Source organism: Thunnus maccoyii, chromosome 18 (genome assembly GCF_910596095.1).
Source record: "Thunnus maccoyii chromosome 18, fThuMac1.1, whole genome shotgun sequence".
Classification (NCBI taxonomy): Eukaryota; Metazoa; Chordata; class Actinopteri; order Scombriformes; family Scombridae; genus Thunnus; species Thunnus maccoyii.
Genome location: NC_056550.1, coordinates 14418 through 36306, shown reverse-complemented (window position 1 = coordinate 36306; position 21889 = coordinate 14418). Strand labels below are relative to the sequence as shown.

Below are 21889 nucleotides of genomic sequence, written 5' to 3'. Positions count from 1 at the left end.
ACTTAAAGGACCATACCAGTGTTATTTCATGTTTTAGCTCATTTATTACAAATCACGTATACTTAAGTGCTGGCCATTTTCCAAATCACACTGTGAATTTTTCGATTGATGATTGATTGATCATTTTTCCTACCTTCAAGGCAGTCACTGGTTTCCATTCATTTCAGTAAGGTATGAAAATCAAGACTTGAAACTTGCTTGAGATAGGCAACCTGTCACAGTATTTAGTTGTAACATTAGTAACATTTTATCCTTTTTTGGGTCAAACTTGCTTTATGCAAGTTGCAAGTCTCTGGAACTTGATTTTCATACCATACTGCGGAATGAATTGAAACCAATGGCTGTCTGTAAGGTAGCCAATCTATCTATCTCTCAGTCTAAAAACACACAGTGTGATTTGGACAATGGTAAACAGTAATGTTAGGTATATGATTTGTAGTAAAGGGGCCACAAGTATGTTCACCATCTTTCTTCTTGAACCATCAGAAAGGCAGTTTGTTTTCTCATATTCTTTGAATATTTGGTCACCACCTGGCTATGAGTACAAGGCTGCTTTGATGGTCTGAAACAACAATTGCATGACATTTATACAGAGCACCTTCAGGGTAGATAACAGAAACATTCAGGCTGACATGCCTACTGTACCTGCACCTGAAGTACTAAAGTAACCATTGTGACAACAACGTAATGTTTTAGATTACCTTGTTAGATACACGTGATGGTGACCACTCTGATAAAGATGACCCTCTGAAAAAGACTCCTCGACACTGTTGTCTAAGAACATACACACAGCCTTGTGTTGCAAAATTCAATTTACAAGATTAATAACAGCTACATTTGATATAAATTATTTAATTGAACAATTCATTTTCAGAGAAATACAAGGCTGCAGTTTCTTACCATTTCACTCTTCAGTGAAGGCCAGGAAAGACAGCTCAGATGTCTTCAGAAGTTCATTAAATATATCTGAATCCATTTCCACTCCTGCAGAATCCTTCAGGATCAAGGAAGTAAAACCCGGCAAATTGAATTTTGCCAACACTAAAACAGAAAAGAAGGGAAAAATTTCACATTAAACATACACCGACCCCTGAAGGCATGAATAAATCTATGACACTGAAATTACCTCCTTGTAAAAAATGTCTAAAATGTGTTGCATTTAAAACTTGCATCAGCACACATGGATTAATCAACAAAAGAACGGACACAGATAAAACAATTTAACACTCTGAATGTGAGAATTTTTGAAACAACCAACACGTTCAGGAGCTGACTCATGAAGTGTTAGTTTTAATAAATTAAGTGTCAAAACAACACTGAACTCTATTGGTTTCAACAAAGACTAAAAAATTAACACTGGCACTTTTGCTGTGTAGAATCAGTAACAGAGCTTATCTTTTTAGTCTACTGTTTACTTCCCCTAAGCATTCTGCAAATCATTTTGCTCAATAAAAAGTTATTGAAGAAGGAAAATTATGCTCTCAAAGCCAACAATCTGAAAGGAATGGGGAATTCAAATTTAGGTACAAATTATTCATGTGTAAACAACCTGAACCATCAAATAACCCATCAAATAACAAAACTATGTGATCAGTACTTTTTGATGCCATATGGGGAGAAATCTTGACTTATTATGAATTGTGATATCAGCATTTTTGTATGGCCATGTATGGCATTTTTTTCTGTTCCACAAAAAAATAATGGTCTTTTGTGGAACAGTTTTTTCTCTGACAGAGGAGTTTCAGTGAGAGTGAATGCTAAGCTAATAAGCTTTGATAGCTCCCTCCACTTTGGACTCTCTGAATTTTTGTGATTTCCTTTTACTTTTATCCTGTTATGATGTGGGAAGTCTATGTATGGATGACCCTGCTAGTCAAAGTTCCAGAACTTGAGGTGACCATACCTATAAGATGCTCTCTACAAGTCAAAAGCCCAGGATTCAGCCTGCTCTGAACGCTTTGTTTGCAATGTTGCCTCTACTTCCTTCCCATGATGACATCAGATTGTTCGTGCCTGCCCACAAATGGTTGTCTATTACATGGCCTTTGTTGCTAAGGTTGTTTTTGAAGGTTTTTCCACGGGTTGTTCACACTGTCCCCTTGTATATTTCGAATGTGATTCTGGCTCAAACATCCCTCCATCCATGGTTTATCCGGGACCAGGTTACGGTGGCATCAGACTGAGTAAGGAAACCCAGACATCCTTCACCCCGGTAACGTCCTCCAGCTCCTCCTGGGGGATACCAAGAAGTTTCCATTTCAAGTATAGATCGAGAAAGAGAAGTGATATACATTTTTGCACAGAACAAGGACCATAGATTTTCCCTCGTCACTTACACTGAAATCAATTTAGGAAGGGATCTTTTAATGGCCAGTATAAAGGAAGGATTATAGCAAGCAAAAAGTCTTTCAGTGTTCTTGTTGGCACCTGAATATTCTGTCTGTTAACTTTTTACCTCCCCAGCATGGCTGTGCTTTCCATGTGGATGAAGTCCAGACCGGTGGAGGGTCCACAGGAAAGTTTTGGGCCCATGAACACTGGGGAATGGATGACCCTGCTGACATTGTCTCCTTCAGCAAGAAGCTTCTGACTGGCGGCTACTACCACAAGCAAGAATTACAGGCTGATAAGGTTTGTCATTTTAAAAAATATTTACTGTAGTAAAATTAAGACCACATATTGATATTTTTTATTTAACTTTTATTTAACCAGGATAGTCCTAATGAGATTAAGAATCTCTTTCAAAGGAGACCTTGCCAAGAAATTGAAATTTTGTTTCATGTGGGAGTTAAAGGACATATCCCGATCAAAGATAACTTCCAGATTCCTTACATTGGATCTGGAGGCCATCCAAAGTGGCTATGTCATTAGATAATGTGTTTCTAAGGTGTTGTGGGCCAAGCACAATAACTTCAGTTTGAGTTTAGTAGCAGAAAATTGCAGGTCATCCAGGTCTTTATGTCCGTAAGGCATGCTTGGAGTTTAGTTAACTGAATTCATCTGGCTTCATTGTTAAATATAATTGAGTATCGTCTGCATAACAATGAAAATTTATGGAGTGTTTCCAAGTAATATTACTTGAAAGGAAGGATGTGTGATGATATCGTTCAAAGGAAGAGCTGGCGAAGTTCTTATTTTGAAGACGTTTATTAGACGATGGCCATGGGGTCCATTCCATGTACAAAGATGGTCTGGGCACCGTACCACTGTCAGTGCATAACTTATATAGGGTTACACATCTGTATCTTATCACATGCATACCATAGGTTCTCCATGGGCACTAATTCAGTTGGGAGCCATCCATCAAGTGATTGACAGCTACCTCACCACATATTAGGTGTCACAAGATACCACATCTGAAACAGCTCCAAGCTTGACCATGGACCCATTATTTATATCTAAAAGGTCCCCCAGAAGGGCTATACCATATTTCATCAGGTGGCATGCAGACCATGGAATGTTTATGTCACATGTCCAACACCCAAAATCAATAACGTACATAGGGTCAGATAAAAGTCATACTAACATTACTTAAAGGAAGCATATGTAAGGTGAATAGTGTTGGTCCAAATGCAGAACCTTGTGGACTTTTGCATGCATGGAGGATTCATTGTTAGCGTGTACAAACTGAAATCGATCTGATAAATAGGATTTGACGTTACAAACAAAACACAAAAAAAGACAAATATGAAAATAAAATCAATCATCAATCAAAAAAATCTATCAAAATACCCAGGAATTTATGAATTAACAACCTCATTTCACTTCCCTCAAGAGCAACCACCAAAGGGATATTTTGTGGTCAATAGTGGCCCTAGAGTTGGTACACTACAAAGTTTGGTCTTATTTGCAGTAAGAATGAGTTTCAGCTTAGGTAGGGTATTTTGGACAACAATAAAAGCATTTTGCAAGTAGTCAATGGCCTGTACAAGAGTTGTCGCACAGCAGTATATAACAGTGTCATCAGCATAAAAATGAAAATTAGCATTGACGTGTTTTGACCCATATTATTTATATAAATAGTGAATAAAAGTGGACCTAACACAGAGCACTTTGGTACACCCTTTTCAACAGATACAATATCAGAACATAGACTGTCATATCTAATGCACTGAGACTGATTACTTAGGTAGTTTGAGAACCAAGCGACTGCTTGCTCCGAGTCCTGAGTTAAGAAGTCTAAGTTTTAAAATATTATGGTCGACTGTGTTGAAAGCTTTGAACAGATCAATAAAGTTGCTTCTTGTCAAGTGCAACAGAAATGTCGTTTACTACCTTCAGTGCAGCTGTGATGGTGCTGTTTTTTTCTAAAACCTGATTTACATGTTGATAAAATATCATGTTGTATCAATATCATGTTAAAACTCCTTAAGTTGATCACTCAAGAGCCTCAAGAATTCTAGCCAGTACTGATAATTTTAGATATTAGCCTATAGTTATTTAAAATAGTCCTCCTTTAAATAAAAGGGAGGACATAAGCAGATTCCTGTATCCTTGGAGTTTCCTTATTTTCCACTCTAAGTTTAAAAAGATATGCAAGAGACTTTGCTGTAAAACCAGCTGCCAAATTCAAAAAGTAAGGATCAATAAAACCAGGTGCTGAGGGTTTTCTAGGATCTAAAGCTAGATCCTAGAAAACCCCTCCAAAGCACTAAGGCTTTGTGAACTTCCTGCACAGAGAAAGGTATGAAATTAAAAGACTGACCAGTATACACTGGAACATCAGTACAGGATTTCACAGATGCAGAACAAGCAGAGTCAAACAGAGAGCCAGTAGATATAAACTGCCAGTTAAACAATTCAATACCTCCATTTTGTCATGAACAGTAACCAAATCTTTCATAACAAAGCAAGGTACAGAAAGGGATTTTATGGTTTTCCAAAACCTCCTAGGGTCATTTAGATTTTCAGTGGTAATAGACAAATAATATTCTGATTTGGCTTTTTAGTTGTCTAAAAATAAGCCAGTTGGTGGTAGAACCTGTTGTCCTTGCCTTAGCCCCAGCCAAGTTACACTCATGAATAGTATCTGCTAGCTCAGAAGAAAACCAGAGATTATCACACTCCTTTACTGTAACTTCTGAAAGGGGCATGTGTATTTACGATCTGCATATAAACCTCATAAAAAATGCCCAGGCTGTCTCCACGTCAGGGATCAACTCTATTCTACTCCAATTAAAATGAGACAAGTCATGATAAAACCACTGTTCATTAAAATGCCATGGATCCCACCAGGCGCATCTGTGTCACGTTCTGGCTCAGATGTGGTTTTGTCCCATCCTCCATACAGCGTCATACCCCACCGGCAGCGTTTCAGAAGTTGAGCATTTTGACTGCAGTCAAGCCAGCTGCTTTTTAAATTCAGTTGCGCTGCTACCACAGTAATCACGTCAGCTTAGTTAAAGCTGAACGAGCGCCTTAAGGCTACCGTCATTGCTGCAGATTTTGTTGACTTGCTCAGATTTTGTTGATTTGGCCATTTTCCTTAATTTTTGTGCTTCTACTCTGGGAAAATAGGCTACGTGGTTAAATGGTTTCTTCATTTGTCTATTTTAATTGTTTATTGTTGATATACAATCAGAAGTCTGCAAGTGTTTTATGGTGTAAATTGACCGGATACTCTATACTGTTTCTGTGTCTGACTTCCTGCCTAGCTCAATCTGTTCTGTGCAGCTTGATGTGGCTTTGACATGGCCTCTGTCAAAAATATATTGGGCATGTATGTTTAGCAGAGCAGAGAGCCGCTTCTGAAACTTCTGAAACCGTCTGGTGGGATCACAAGCATTGACCACAATGTTTTGAGTTACTTTTTCCATTTGACTGCGGTAGACACTTTTATAGGTTTAAAATTTTTTTAAAAATCACATTGAATCAAATGTAAACATTTACTACTGAATGTCAACCCTGAGTAAGATTTATTTTCCTTTAGTCCACTCAGTCAATAGGAAACCAAGGAAGCCCTGAGACAAAGGGCTCAATGAATACTCAATGAATACTTCATGCAAAAATAAAAATGATTGCAAAGATAAACTGTAAGTGCAAAACTTAAAATAATAACTTAAATTCATACTTCAAATAAAAAAATCAATCAAACAATAGCTGCCTGCTACATTTAGCTGCAAAGTGCAATTAAGAACTTATATTTAGCTGTAAAGTGCTGTAACTAGTGGTTGACTTAAAATGTGAACTAAATTTCCCTGGAGTATGGACTAAAATAAACAACAAACACTGTTAGCCAGAGGTCTCCATCTGAAACACTTCTTTCTCCTCCTGTTCTTTCAGACGATATGTCAGGAACACACAGTAATACAAGATAGGTGCATTATACAGTGGAAACCACTTATAGTGATCACTTCTGTCCAGGTCAAAATGATCACTATAAGCGGATGATTATTATAACAGATTTTGTTTCTTTTTCTATTAGGGTTAGGGTTATTAGGGTCAGGCTATTTCCTGAATTTTATTGACTGTTTCAAAATACAGAACAGCTGTTTAAATGCTGGTTGTTTCGCTGCTGCATCTCATTGGCTCGTTTTTGGCAGTTTGTCATAAGCTTCAAGGAGACTACATTTTTCATTGAAAGAAAACAACTTTCTTTTTCCTGTCATGATTTCAATGCGCAAGCAGCTCCAGCCTCAGGTAAACAGCTGGAAGGCTGAGAAAGTTGAACCAGAATCAGCTTTTGGAGAAACGCAACCTGTAACGCTTCACAACCCTGCCATGAGGGAAGACAAAAACATTACCAGGAAGAGGGGAGGACATTTATCTCCATTTGATAACGTTAAAAGTAAAGTTAGGCTTTGCTGACGGCTTCCTGACTCTTTTCAATAAAGACGAGAGAGAAAGAGAGAGAGAGAAGCAGTGGACGAGCGAGCTAGAGAGTGGATGGGGAGAGCGAATGGTGGTAGTGAGAATTATTACTTATTAGTAATTTACTGATTGTTTCATGGCGGTTACAAATAAATATGCCCACAACAACACCCCCCACCTCCGCATAAACCTGCGGAGGTGCGCTGCAATGCCTGATAATGGCATTTGTCTTGTCAAGCTTGTTCTTCCCTTCGAGAGAATAAAATCCAAAATATGTCCAAATGATTGCCTTCATTGCTGATGGGGCAGGTTGTATTTGTTCAACCATTGCTCACTGTCTCTCCATGACACACACTTCACTTCCTTCTTGCCCCCCAAATTGGGTCAGGGTGGAAACCAGTGAGGCGTCATTACGCCAACTATGGGATTTAGTGAGCTAACTCATGTCAGGAAAAAATGGAAAACAGTGTTGTGGCAAGACTAAAAAATGTGAATCGCTTCTTGGAATTTCCTAATCGATTCTGAATCGGCAGAGATAGAATCATGATTCTTATGTGAATCGATTTTTTTGCGCACCCCTACCAGACAGAGGTTTAAATCCGAATGAGATTCTCTCATTGAATGCAAAGTATTATTTAAAAACCAGAAGGCTTTGAAGGCAGGGTAAGTCTCTGGGTAAATACCATGATAAGGCAGCTCACCTTCAAAATCCCTAAAGTCTAATGCACTCTTATAACCACGGCGGTGCACTTAAGTCATGAGTGCTCTGCTCACACTGCTCACATAAGCTATGCTGTTGCTTGCTGCTATGGCTGCCACTGCTGTTCATATAGCATTTCAAAAGCCCTACCTCCACCCCAGCATCCATCTGTAGGCTGTAGGTCAGAGCCAAGACACCAAACACTAATGCTGTACATATTCTACTTCTTCTATTTAAATAATAATCTACTCCATGTGAGTTAGTTGACTGAGCTAATTTACATCATGGATGTATTTAGAACCTAAGGTTTTCACAGTGCTTCACACGCAGACAAACATATACTGAAATGTCTTCAATACTTGTTAAAAGATGTTTATAAGATCCTTTCCATTTTTTGTTTACAGGTCTGTTTGCTTGTGTATCTGTTGTCTTTTTTCAGCCATACCGTATCTTTAACACATGGATGGGTGACCCATCAAAGAACCTGTTCCTGGCTGAGGTTCTTAATGTGATACGCAGAGAAAACCTTCTGGAGGAGGTGACTCGTTCTGGGAAAGCCTTGCTAAACGGCCTTTATGAGCTGCAGGTAAAGTGTGTGTGTAGGTGTGCATATGTAAAGTAGAAGTTTGTATTATTTGGTCCAAACTTGCATACATTTTTCTTCATTTTTGTGTACAATTTGTTTGTTTCAGACTTCCAAAATTTAAGTGACCTACTTCACCTAATCAGGAATAAATTAACAGCATGAGTAACAAAATATGTATGGCCTTTATGTGTTTTTAACATATTTTGGAAAATGCACACCTTGCACAGGAGGTGTTTTGGCTGATTTTATTATGCTAGGCTTCCAGCTTTTACGGCCTCAAAGAAAAGGCCACTACTGGCCTTCTGATGTCTGCGTCAGTCTTCTAAAACCCATAGACTGTGTTTGTAGGTTATAAACCCTTAGAGATTTTGCCATATGTTGTAAATCAATGATCAGTTTTGATTTATGTCTATATTGGATTTATACTGATGATATTGGATCAGTGTGATAGAATACTTAATTTGCCAGGTATTTAATTCACTGAATTAACCAATAACATTCCTGTCTGGTTATCTGTTTATCATAAACCGTTTATAAATTGATTTATCAGAAAATGTACAATCAGGATGTGTATATATTGATATTGCAATATAAATACAATGATAGAGGATTTATTCATATCTACCACTTCTATTGTAGCTGTAGTTTGATTGATTGTAGTTTGATCGATGTTTTCAACTTGCTTGTTGTGCATGTGACCAACATTTGTGTGAATATGACCTGCTTGCTTCTGGTCCCCAGGCTCAATACCCCAACATATTGAGCCGAGCCCGAGGACAGGGAACCTTCTGTGCCATTGATATCTGTGATGATGCAACACGCAACAGCATCCTTCTTAAGGCCAGAGACAAAGGTATGAAGTAGCTCACCATTTTTTCTCTTTTTTGGAGTATTATGGTAACATTGAAAGAAAAAAAACAGAGATGTCATGAATAAATTGGTAATATTTTGAGAAAAATTTGGTAATGTCATAAGAATAAAGTTGTACTTTAATAAGAAAAAGTCATAATGTTATGAGAATAAAGTTGTAGTATTTCAAGAACAGACATAATGATAATATGAGATTTTAATACTCTGTCATAGTAGACCTGTCAGCTTTTATGTGTCAACAGTGAATGAGTGATCTGTTGATGCTAGTATCCCATTCAGACCGACACAATAACATAACATCTGACAGACACCTAACCCCATTTAGGGTTTTCGCTCTCTTTGTTCGCTGGATGAGGAAAAGTTTAGGGAAGTGGCTGCTCTTTATCAGAGGTGAGGTGGGAAAGTTACACTAAGAAGATGTAGGCTATATTTGACAAACTAACCACTCATCCTTTAAATCTACTATTTTATTTTTTTATATAACTATTCTGCATTAAAATGTCTAAAAATAACTAGACCTATGTTATATATTTTGTTGAGTTGTGTACTTACGTTATCCCAAATGTTTCCAACAATTTTCGAACCCAGAGAAATCAGTAATTTTAACCAAGGTAACCAAGGTCCGTTTCATTTGGTCACCTGTCAATGGCGTCACACCCCTCTATCAAAGAGTATACGCACACAAGATGCATGCGTCGGCGTTGTGTTTGTCCATTAAAATGGCCTCTACCAAAGAGTATACACATACAAGATAATACATCGGTGGCATTGCGGTTGTTTGTCACAATGGCGTCTACCAAAGAGTATATGCATACAAGATAATACCTCAGTGTTGTGGTTGCCTGCCAACCAACTGACATGAATTGACTTTTATTCAGTTTTAAGCCACATTTTTATGATAAACTGTATAGCTCTTGGTTGTTCTTAACTGTATCTTTTAATTGGATGAAGGATTTTAGTCATTGGACGTCTGGATCTTAAGTTATCAGGCAAACAAGCTGGGCAAATGTTAGCAGCAGCTCGAAGACAACAACTCCCATGATCCTTTACACTGTCATCACACTCTCTTTTGTTATTGTTTTGATTGAGAAACCCCTAGCGGCAGAAATTAAATATTGTGCGTTTAAGCTTCTTGTGGAAAACTGAAACAAACTGTTTGAAAACACTTCTGTTTTCCCCAGACCACCAGTTTAAGGTCCTGTTCATTAATTTGTTGCAAATTTATCTTTGTTTGGTTTTTGAAAAGATTTATTTTTTTAATTACAGCTTTGGTTTCTTTAAAATCGTTTTGTTCAGTCATGGAGTGACAGGACAAATCAGCGGGGTTTTAATTGCTGAAAGTATGGAAACCTTATCACTGTACTCTCAAAAATGTTAAAGAATATTTGTTAAATATTGTTCAATAATTAAATAATTAATTTTAATCATGTAAAGAATCATCAACACAGTTATCAGGACTTGATCAGCTCTCCAAGGTGCTGATCCTTGAAGCTAGAAGCTGTGCAGATTTATTTCCTTCGTTAGTTTAATAATTGTTTTCACCTCATGTATTTCCTCATATGTCCTCATGCCATCATGTACTGATGCAGCAGGAAAGTCAATCTGTGTCTGATCCGTTGTTGTCTTCCTGTTTAAATACCTACATGTATTGCCACAATTTGGTCAAATAATTAAACAATTTAATCCATCATTACTGCAATTAGTTAATTCTGATAAATATTATGACTAAGCATTATTACATGTATTTTTAAAAATATATTAATATACACAATAATAATCTTTCACATTATAATCCTTTTATTTGTTGCCTTTTGCATGTTTGTGTGCTGCTGCGCGTCCTGTGTGTGTAACAAGCAGAGTGTATGTTGTGCACCCGCCTGTGTAGGTGCATATTACTGTCCTGATAATGCGCCCTTAAAATAACAGTTACATTGCGCCATTGACTTTAGACCAGGTTTTTGATGGCCAACAGCGCAATCGTTCTCTGCTGCCTCAAGATAGCAATGCGCCAACAGTGCGCTTGACCACACCTTACTTTTAGACCAACACATCCATGGGCGCACTGATGGCGCAAGTGCCATTGCTACTGTAACAACGTGGGCACCGGGCGTAAGATAGGGCCCCTTATGTTGTTTTTTCCTTTCATTTATCACCTTGTATGGACAATATGTTTGTGTGTGGCTTAAACTTAACTTAACATTAGTCAACAATTAGGTTATTCATCAACATTCTAACACTTGTAACAGTGATCAAACATTAACATGAACAATGTCTCTAGTCTCTAGAGAATCAGAAAATAATACTTACTCCATACATATGTAGCCTATTTAAACTTTTGGTGGTAAATTGAGCCATTTACTCAACTTGCCCCAACATCACTGGCACATTTTACCCTACAACCTCCATTTTGACAAAACTGTTTCACGCAATGGCTCAGATTCACAATCATGCTGAGTTTATGACCTTGTTTTTTGCAGTTTAAACTGACTTATACTAACACATAATGTCCAAAACTTATATATTTTTATTAAGATACAAGACTGATAATTTTAGTAACATGATGAAATCACTTGGCATGACAAAAATATTTTGTTTGCTCTGTTTTGCTTACCACCATCTACATGTGCTTGAGTCCAAGATGGATCGAGTAATGTGAACTGTACTTCCTTAATTTGTGGTCACATGATTACTTTTGTTTATGGTTACCTAGATACATGGGGTGGCTCATCTTACCTACTGGCTCAACTTAGCCTGTTCTCCCCTACCTTCAAACAGGTGTTTTTTCCCCACCAGGTTCTGTGCAAAACCATCCACCACCTTCCAGTACAATCTAGAGTTCTGACCAGATACCAAGATGCTAATAGCTACTTATGTACTCTGAGCTTACAGGAAGTCTTCCTCCTTATGATTCATTTTTCTCTTATTACATTTGCGCCTCATGCAGTTCATGACAAAAACAACTCCTCATTCTGTTTTTTTTCTACCCCTCATATCAGCACAAGTCTCTTGATGATATTGCTGGGAAACCCCTCTATAAAAACATTAACCATAACTTTACCTTCTGACAAACCAATTTGGCAGCATTAAATATGGAATTATGTCTTATGTTACATGTTATGTAACACTACTGGTATCTGGATAAAGCCTATTTCACTGTTAATATTTATATCTGTACATTGTCTGTAAATTTGTGATTGGCGCTGTGTACAATGAATCAAAATCAATTTGTTCATATGAAGATGGATGACAGATTGTTATTGAACTGTGTGAATATATAGTAACTGTTTGTCATTGACAGGTGTCCTCCTGGGAGGGTGTGGGGATCGATCCATCCGTTTCCGTCCATCACTGGTGTTCAAGGAGTACCATGTTCACATGTTTCTCAACATCTTTAATGATGTGTTGGCCCAGCACAAATAAATTCTGACCCACAGGGAACCTGACTGACAATACATGAGTTAATCCAGAATGGAGGGATTGAAACTCCTTACAGTACATGTCATGTTAAGCACAACCCACACAATAACTAACACAGACCTGTATAACTTCTGTTTCAAGATCCAGGGCCAGTTGAGTTTATAACAGTGAATATTTGCCAGTCTTCATCTCCTTAGCCAGAAGTTATGATAATTATGTCCTCTTACCTTTCCTGTCATAAAGCTGTAAAATTACCCAGAAAATCATTCAAATTTAAAGGAATGTTCATATTTCTGTAAAGTAAATATGTTGAAATGACAAATTCCAGAATCTTCCTCATCTGGATTCATGTTCTCCTGTATAGACTGACTAGACTAGCAGTACTATGTATGAAGGCATCATGTCAGTAAATCTAGCACCATCTTTTCCTTACCCTTTCCTGCCAATACTATTGTTCCTCACCAACCTCTTAAAGGAAACAGTCCAACATTTTGGAAAACAGGCTTGTTCGGTCATCTAACCCAAAGTCTGTAGCAGTTTGCCATTAAAGCATGAGTGAAACGGGAGCTGTTTCCCAGTCTGACATCGTGTTTATTTTAGCACCAATTTATAATTCTGAGGAGTTCTTTAGTTTAACCAATCAGTATTGGGTGATGAATCCATCTCACCAATGTAATTTTCAGTCGGCACAGAAGTTGTGGTAGCAGTTGCTTGGAGCAGTTAACGTTTTTCATGTTCATTGAATTTTTATGTCAACTTAAAACAAACTTTGCAGCTGCGCAAAGCTTATCCACTCTTGTCTTCATTTTTGCAGCAATTTTTCTGTTGCCATTTTTCTGTTTCTGGTACAGGAAGATGATGTCCCCATTCTTAATTTGGCCTACAGAGTTCTGAATGGCTTGGATTTTTTTCCATCATCAGGGAAAGAGCCGGCAAATTGCACAAGACCAGATTTTTTGCTGAGACATCTGAGATTCTGACGTCTAGAAGCAGGCTAAAAATCTTGGTCTGTTCCCTTTAACAGGTAGCACAGCATTAGACACATGTAAATAAGAGAAGATCCCAACTCCTAATAAGCCTCAGTTAATGGCTCAGAACAAAGTCTTACATACAGCTTCTTTCAGTGATCATTTGCAAGTATCAGTCCCACCACCTGACTCACAGTCACTGAAGTAATTATAGTTAGCCAGAACATTTGTTTTAAGAAGGCAGACAGTTATGTTAGATACGGAATTCTTTGTCAATGATGACTCTATGAAGGAATACACAATAAAGCTATGATGCCAGCCTGCATGTCATTTAATGGTGTCTGTTAGAAATATCCTTGTTATGATTCTGCCTGTGGTGTTGCTATTAGTAGGAATGACTCTTCAGCTTGAAATGTTGTAGCCCAGAAAAATGTGAATCTTAAATGGACCATAAAAATGTCAGATTATTTAGTGCCTGCATGTTACTTAAATGTGCAAATATATTTTTTTGCTACTTTTTCAACTGATGGCAGCCATTTGTAACCTTAAATTTTAAACACATTCATGTTGCTCTTGAACAAGAGCTTCAAATTAGTCACAGCTTTTATTTCTGAAAACTCATTTGCTTTTAGTTTTCTGGTTTTCCAGTTTTTCATTTGTGACAATAGAGAAGTAGTGTCAGTAAATGGCACATAGGGTGAAACTGATCATTTTCAGTTTGCATCAGGCTGTTTCTGAGATGTTGACTGCTGTTTGTCAGATAGACTACAGCACCTCTATTGTTTTCCACTATTGCATCTTACTCTCTTCCATGGACTTGTGCTTATACTTCAAGCAGCTACTTGCAACTATCCTCCTTGTTTAGTTAGTTAATTATAGTAGTTTATAAGCTGTCACTCCATCCAAATGTAGCTCACCAGTTAAAGCTTCTGCATTAAATTAGCTAAAGTAAATTATGTGTAATCCCATAATAATCTAATGCATTTTTACATGAGCTTTGAAGATGACGATATTTTTATTTGTATTCAGATATTGCTGCAAGCTGTGCTAGTAGACAGTAGTTTATAGAAGTGCTAAATCATAAGCAACTGGATTTGCATTAGATTTTTTAAACCGTTTCACTCTCATCCATAAGGTTTCTTCAGTCCTGACTGATTAGTGGGGCATTCAACCTCTGTAGATTGTTCACACAGATGTGATAAACCATGAAAATCTTAACAAACATAGTCAGTTTTAATAAATAACAAGTAGTCCATCTTGCTTATTACCAAACTGTAGCTAAGATGCTGAATTTGAACTGTAAGCACAGGTTCATTGACCAGGGTGGTCTATAACCACATTCGATCATGGGTCATACAGAGATGTACCACATAAAGTCTACAACAACTTAACAGTATACATATTATAAATACTTGTCAAATTGCCATTTCTAGGAGTAATTTTACTTTGTAGATTTTGCTCAAGCTGATGTGCTGCTGTTCTTCAGAATTTCAGCAGTGTCTGTGAATGTGTCATGGCGCTTTTGAGCAAGTGTAAGGGATGTGTAACAGTTCATTAAAAACGTTGCATTAATTTCTTTCTCATTATCAACTTACTACAATCTAATATGAAAATATATATGAATATATTTACATCTTTTTACTCTGATGTTTCAGAAATGATATCCAGTAAGCCTAACATTAAGTATGTCTTACACATAGTTCACAGGGTCAGTCGTTCTCACTATGAATTACACTTAGTCCTAAACATGCATTTTAATGAAGATCTCCTCTGAGGAAAGTAGGGCTGGGTTGTAGGGTGTTGAGGCTGAGCAATACGATGATGATGATGACAACAGTGCCTGTCTCCGTTGTCAGTCACTATTATAGAGAGCTGAGTATCTGTGGTGACCTTTAAAAATTTTGACATTAACTGTTAGCACTTGTGATCTGATTTAGATGATTATTGATGTAATTATTTTAGATGGCTCTAACTGTTGTCTTTAAAACATTCTGTCCATGTGCTGTGATGAATAAATGGAGTTTTGAGTAACTTAGTAGAGATTTTATTTTTTGAGCTCATTCTTGACCTTGGTAACAATAGTTTGCCAAAAAAAAAATCTTATTCCACTTATCTAGCTATACAATTACATACAATAGATTGCATACTTTCTACATGATCCCTGAGGGGCAGCTGCTCAGGAGGTAGACCAGGTTGTCCACTAATCGGAAGATCAGCGGTTCGATTCCTGGCTCCTCCAGTCCACATGTTGAAGTGTCCTTGGGCAAGATACTGAACCCCAAACAGTGCTCTCCACCACCATCATCAAAACACCAAACAAGGGAATATCTTTTGGAAGAATGGTGTTCCATCCCTCCAGTAGAATTGCAGAGATTTGTAGAATCAATGCCAATGGCCATTGAAACAGTTCTGGCAGCACATGCTGGCCCAACGTCTTGCTAAGGCACTATGTCGGTTTTTCCTTTAATTTCTCACCTGTCTGTATATATACCATAGTATAGCCTACTTCCATGAAATGAAAGGTGTTGCTGCCCTCCACCGTATGCGCTCTATTGTGGAATAACAGTACAATTTTAACAGAAAATCTACATTTATGACATCATGGCTGGAAAAAGGAATCCTATTTGTAAGTGTCCTTTTGAATTCTGACATAGATTTTATGTCCTTTAATGATTTTAAGATAAAATATGCTTCTGATTCTATACTCAGGAAATACTTAAATATAATATATAGCAATTCCAATCGTCTTATTAACCCTCATTCGTAATGTAGTTCTCTCCCACAAATCTGGATCCTCAGTAATCCTCCTTAAAGTAAACGGAGTAGGCCTGAATGACAGAAAAATAAATTAAGGAGTTTGCTGCTTGATTTTAAAACACCAAATATATGGTGATTCTTTAGAGCTCTTACTAGTAGATGGGAGGTAAAGCAAAGCTTTTGGTTTGACAGACACAGAACTTTGAAGCTAGACAGCATTCTAAATTTCTACACTATCCGACTCATGCAGAAACAAATAAAGTCAATTTAATTCATTACTTTTTTACCCATGGGTAAATGAATACCATATCAATAGTTGCAAATGAAAGATTTTCAAAGACCGAGCCTCTTATCAAACCTGTGAAATTTGGGAAATAAATGACCATGTCAAGTCGAGTTACAACAGTTTGTTTTGCAATGGCAAAACATCGAAATTCGCTGTGTTGCTACAGCAACAGGTGGATCTGTTCATCCTGCTAGGCACAGGTCATAAAAATACAGCACCTGTAACTTCCTGTTGCCAGTAGGTGACGCTGTGAGTATGACTTAATATTGACACACAGGCCCTTTTTACACCTGGTATCAACATCCGTCTTGGGTGATCTGATCACAAGTGGACAGCTCTAAATACAGGTGTGTTTATTTGCATATAGAGCATTGAAGTGAGATCTGATCACAAGTGGTCACTCAGGATGCATGTGGAGACACATGTTAATACTAGATGTAAACAGGGCCATAGATGTGTTCAAGTGAGGAAATGGAACAGGGCAAACCCCCTCCCCTCCAAGACAGACTCTCACCTTGAGCATGTCCCAGTCCAGGGAAACAGATCAGGGTGAACCCCCCTTCTTTCAAAGACAGACTCTTACTTTGACGTGTGCCAGTCCTGGGCAAACCCCCTTCTTTTCCAAGACAGATTTTTTACATTTCTGAAGAATGGCTTGCCAGAGGTAAGTAGAGATCTATTCTTATTAGGGCCCGAGCACTGACAGTGCGAAGGCCCTATTGTAACTCAAGGAATTTTTCTCTATTATTTTTCTTCCGAAACAAATGCATTTTTGAGGGCCTAAACGTGCATGAAAAGTTGTTAAACTTTGCACAGACATCAGAAGTGGTTAAAAATTTTATATTTTATGGGTCTCGCAAAAAGGCGGGGCAAAATGGCTCGACAGCGCCCCGTAGAAAATTAGGAAAATTGAGCCCCTCGATACAGATTGTCGTAGAAGAATGAAATTTGGTATTCTTATGTATGATGACCAGACGCACCAAAAAGTCTCTTGGAGACATACCCTAAGTACAACAGGAAGTCGGCCATTTTGGATCAAAGTTGTGATTTCGACGCTGATTTTGCCATTTCCAGCCCTCATACTTTAACAAACTCCTCCTAGAGATTTGACCTCAGCAATTTCAAATTCAGTCAGTATCATCTACGGACCATGGAGATGAAAAGTTATCAAAATGGTGAGTTTTCGACATTGCCAAGGGGGCGTGGCTGGGCGGCGAATTTCGATCCTTCGCCATGAAAATTGAAACGGTCATAATTTACTCAGAATAGCCTCAAGACCTTGGAGTTTGTATAGTCTGAAGTTGGTGACTTTTTGTTGAAAGGTGTTGCCATGACGACGCTGCGAATTTCGATGTCTCGCTATGAAATTTCAAAGCCTTATAACTTCACTCTGTATGGTCTGATCTTTTCCAAATTTCATTGCTTGTTAAGAGTCCCGGTCTGAACACATGTAAAGGCCCATATTTAGTGACAGTCATAGCGCCACCTACTGGCAATAGGAAGTTTTAAGCGCCACTCTTTTGCTAACTACTCCTAGCAGGTTGGTCAGAAACACATAAAATTTGGTCAGCCACGGTGTAAGACCTTGATGATGATAACTCCTGAAGCTTCTGAGTTTTCATCGAAAGCCGTTGCCATGGCAACATATTGTTCGCCACAAAGCACAAAGCTGTTTTTAAGGGGCTAGACATGCTTGAAAAGCGACAAAACATTGCACAGACATTACAGGTCTTAACATCTGTAATATCGTATAGATGGCTGGTATGAGTGTGGCAGAATGGCTCTACAGCGCCCCCCTATAATATTTCAACAAAGCAGCCCCCACACCACGTTAAACCTACATGTATGAAAATTGGTACACACATGTATCATGCCAGGGCGCACAAAAAAGTCTCTTGGACCCATAGCTGAAACCCAACAGGAAGTTGGCCATTTTGAATTTAGTTGGCCATTTTGGCGATTTCGCATGTGTTATATTTTAACAAACTCCTCCTACAGAACTCATCATAATGACTTCAAAATCAGCGTGTGTCATCTAGACTAGTTTGTGATCAAAAGTTATTAAAAGATTTAGTTATCGTTGAAGCATGTGGCTGTGGCGTGGCATTGAGTTTTGATTTTTCACCATTACATGGGAAATTGCTATAACTTTAGTGTAAATGCTCCAATCTGCCCCAAACTTTCCATGTTTGATAAGAGTCCCAGCCTGAACACGTCTACATGACAATATTCAATCAGTAATGCAACCTGGCTCCATAGCACCCCCTATAAAATTTCAAGGAAGCAGCCCGAGCAGCAGGCAAAATAGTGGACAAAGGAAGCGATGTTTATCTCCTTCTTGCACTGTCTGAAAACAGCCCGGGTCTGAACACATCTACATGCGAGTGACAGAAGCCCTTCAACTGCGCCACTCGGCAACGTACGCAAGGGTGCGAGGGCCCGATCATCGCTGCTTGCAGCTTTAATTCTGATTTGTTTTCCCAAGAATTGACAGTTACCTTTTTGTGGGAGGAAACCCATGTGAACACAGACGGAACATGCAAACTGAGCACAGAGGCACCGGTCTGGCTCTAAGCTATTCTTGAATTTAAGGACATAGTCACCTACCCTGACACAGCTCTACAATGAGTCCAGTGGAGCCAAATCAAAACATCAAAATTTGAGACTTCTTTCAAATACAAAAATAGACATAGTGCCTCAAACACACCATGAACATGAATCCCTTTTTCTATGACTTTTCCATCATGTTGGTACATTACTGCGCACCCCCACACAATGGGGGTGCGCAGTAATGTGAGTTGGCTGGAAGTATCCAGGAAGTAGCTCTGCAATCCGATGACCACTGTAATATGCATTCTGGGTAAAAACCTCTAACTTTGGCCGTTTTAAACTTCAAAATGTGCACATTTCATATCTTAATTAAAATGGACTTGATAAAACACTCAGTTAACGTGGCACCAATAGATGATAAAACTATCAGACTGGTAGTGGTGTGAGTAAAATAAGACCTGGACAAGTCATTGTCATGTCCCTCAATGTGAATAAGACCCAACTTATAAAAATGAACTTTTTTGTTTGTTTTACAAATTTTTCCTTTAACTACACAGAAATATATGATATGGCTTGCGCTTGTCTTGGAGAGATGTTAGAGAGATTTTATATTTTTCCCAAATTTGTTATGTACTGTGTTTGTAGCTGCTTTTTTCTTTCTGAGTAATTTTTACATTCCCTTTTCCAACAACTGCTAATGATAGGAAACTTGCTTACATTGCTTACATTTTTTAGATCAAGCATTGGAACAAGCTTTACAGGGGAGAACAGGCACCCAACAGAGAGACAAGTCCAGTAAGTATCAACTGTAAGTATGAACTGAATCCACAAGAGTCATACCCAATTTATGCAATTCTAAGACTGTTTAAGGAACCCAGTATGCAGAAACATTCAAATACACAATTTTTAGAATAGGTGAAAATAACATGCAAAAACTGCATGGTTTTTGCCAAAAACCATGCCATTCTACATGGAATTAGAATAAAGTGGACATGTCTGTAAAGGGGAGACTCCCTTTGAAAATTGCCATGCCAGTTTTGGGTTTTTTTTTTCTTCGCCAAAATTTCACTGTAAAAAAAAAAAAAAAGCAGCAGCTTCCAAACAAAAAACGTAAAATTAAAGTAAAATATCCTAATTCAAATAAAGCAGCCATGCCAGCTTTTCCCTCACCAAAATTTAGCCTAACTTTGGAGCGTTATTTAGCCCCCTTCCTGAATGACATACCTAGAATGACATGGTTGGTACCAATGGATGCCTTAGGTCGTCTAGTTTCATATGATACCAGAATCTTCTAGCTCATCAGAATCATCTAGTTTTAAAACTGAGCCTGCTATAGCCAGAAAGCTAACATTATGCTAGCATTCAAAGCCAATAATGTTCTGTACAGTGAACAGTAAATATAATTTGACAGTATGTTTAACAACAAGACTAGCTAACCATCCAGCCATGTCATTGTCCCCAAATCAGTATCAAGATTTTCATGAACAAATAAAGGCCTTGTGTACTGTCGGCTGCAGCATGAAGTAGCGAGTTGAGTAGTGAATGGGATGTGAGATGATCGCTTATGTGATACAAATTATTTGTAAGTTCAGAGGGCAGTGTACTTCTTGCAGCTTGTGTGTTACAGAGGATCAGGCACTAAAGGACTACACTCCGTTGTAAATAACTGTCCTGGTGTTAACAGCTTGTGTGTTACAGTCGCCATCCTGTGGTGTTCAGAGGATGCGGCACTAAAGGACTACACTCCGTTGTAAATAATTGTCCTGGTGTTAACTCCTTGTGCCATTTCTCCCTTTTCAATTTCTCTTTCTTCAGCTGCATCCCAGTCATCAAAGTTGTCATATTCTCCAAATACGTTTAAAGAAATGTTGAAATCACTTGTTGTAATTAGATGTTAGCTTGTTAACATGTTGCAATAAGTTGTGAACGGAAGCTTTGACTGCTTCACTGTTGCCATAGTTACTCATACTTTTTAGCCAGCGCATTCATTTAGAATGGTGAACAGACAATTCACTGGAACTAGTTATTAGGTGTTCTTTATCAGGAATTTATGGACACCCTGCAGCCAATCAGAATCAAGTATTCATCCAGATCATGGTATAAGATTTCTTGTAAGACATATCCCCCACTGGCAATAGAAAAAATAACTTTTACTTTTGTCTTCCTTCCTCTAAGTTGGCACACTGAAAGGGGAATAGAACCTTTTCAAAGACATATCATCATCATCATCATCATCATCATCATCATCATCACCATTATCATCAAACCTTTATTTAATTCTCTGGGGAACATTGAGGGAAAGACCCTCAGACATGTCATAACAGGGTAAAGACAGCTGCAGTTAATAAAATTATTAGATGATTGGTTTGATTTTGGTGTACCAATTGGCGAATTCGTACACCAAAATAGCTACCTGTGTTTACCTTGCTATGATACATCTGAGAAAGGTTTCCATTGTTGTGAATCTACGTCTGCCTTCTTTTGGTGATTCACATTTTCTGATGGGAGTGCTAAGACATACATTAGGTGCATGTTTGAATTGGTTAACATTTAAAAACTAGCACTCTCAAAGCTGAAAGTACTCTTCACAAGTTCACAGCATTGCCAGAACGTCTCATAATGGCAAATGTCGGTACACACAATTTAAATAAAGTTTGTTTAAGCTGGTTTAAAGGAATGGTAAAAAATGAAATCCTATTTTCAAGGACTTTTCAGTGAATCTTAGTGTGTCGTTTTTTCTCTTTTTTTACACTAAGGATCCAGCTGATTACTGGCAGTTTGGAGGAGGATTGTGCTTTATCCGCTCACTTCTGGAACAAATTCATTTACCTTTTGTGGTATGTTTTGATTTTACTTATCAATACACTGTTGTTAGGATTCTGAATTAAAAGGCAGTGTAATGTTTGTCCACATGTGTTATTAGAACTATATGCAGCCCCCAGGGA

At 38.0% G+C, this 21889-nt stretch overlaps 1 protein-coding gene across 2 annotated transcripts in view; it reads left to right on the top strand.

Annotated features, from left to right (window-relative positions):
- Nucleotides 1–13669, top strand: part of abat (4-aminobutyrate aminotransferase) — a 61915-nt gene extending 48246 nt beyond the window's left edge. The window contains exons 13-16 of one of the 2 annotated variants that reach the window (XM_042392055.1): nt 2464–2631; nt 7950–8096; nt 8838–8949; nt 12265–13669. In XM_042392055.1, the coding sequence (XP_042247989.1) occupies nt 2464–2631; nt 7950–8096; nt 8838–8949; nt 12265–12386 (549 nt within the window). In that variant the 3' untranslated portion in view covers nt 12387–13669. Of the gene's footprint in view, nt 1–2463; nt 2632–7914; nt 8097–8837; nt 8950–12264 lie in introns of those variants that run through there. The other variant, XR_006092256.1, reaches the window with a different exon arrangement.
- Nucleotides 13670–21889: the final 8220 nt, after the last annotated feature.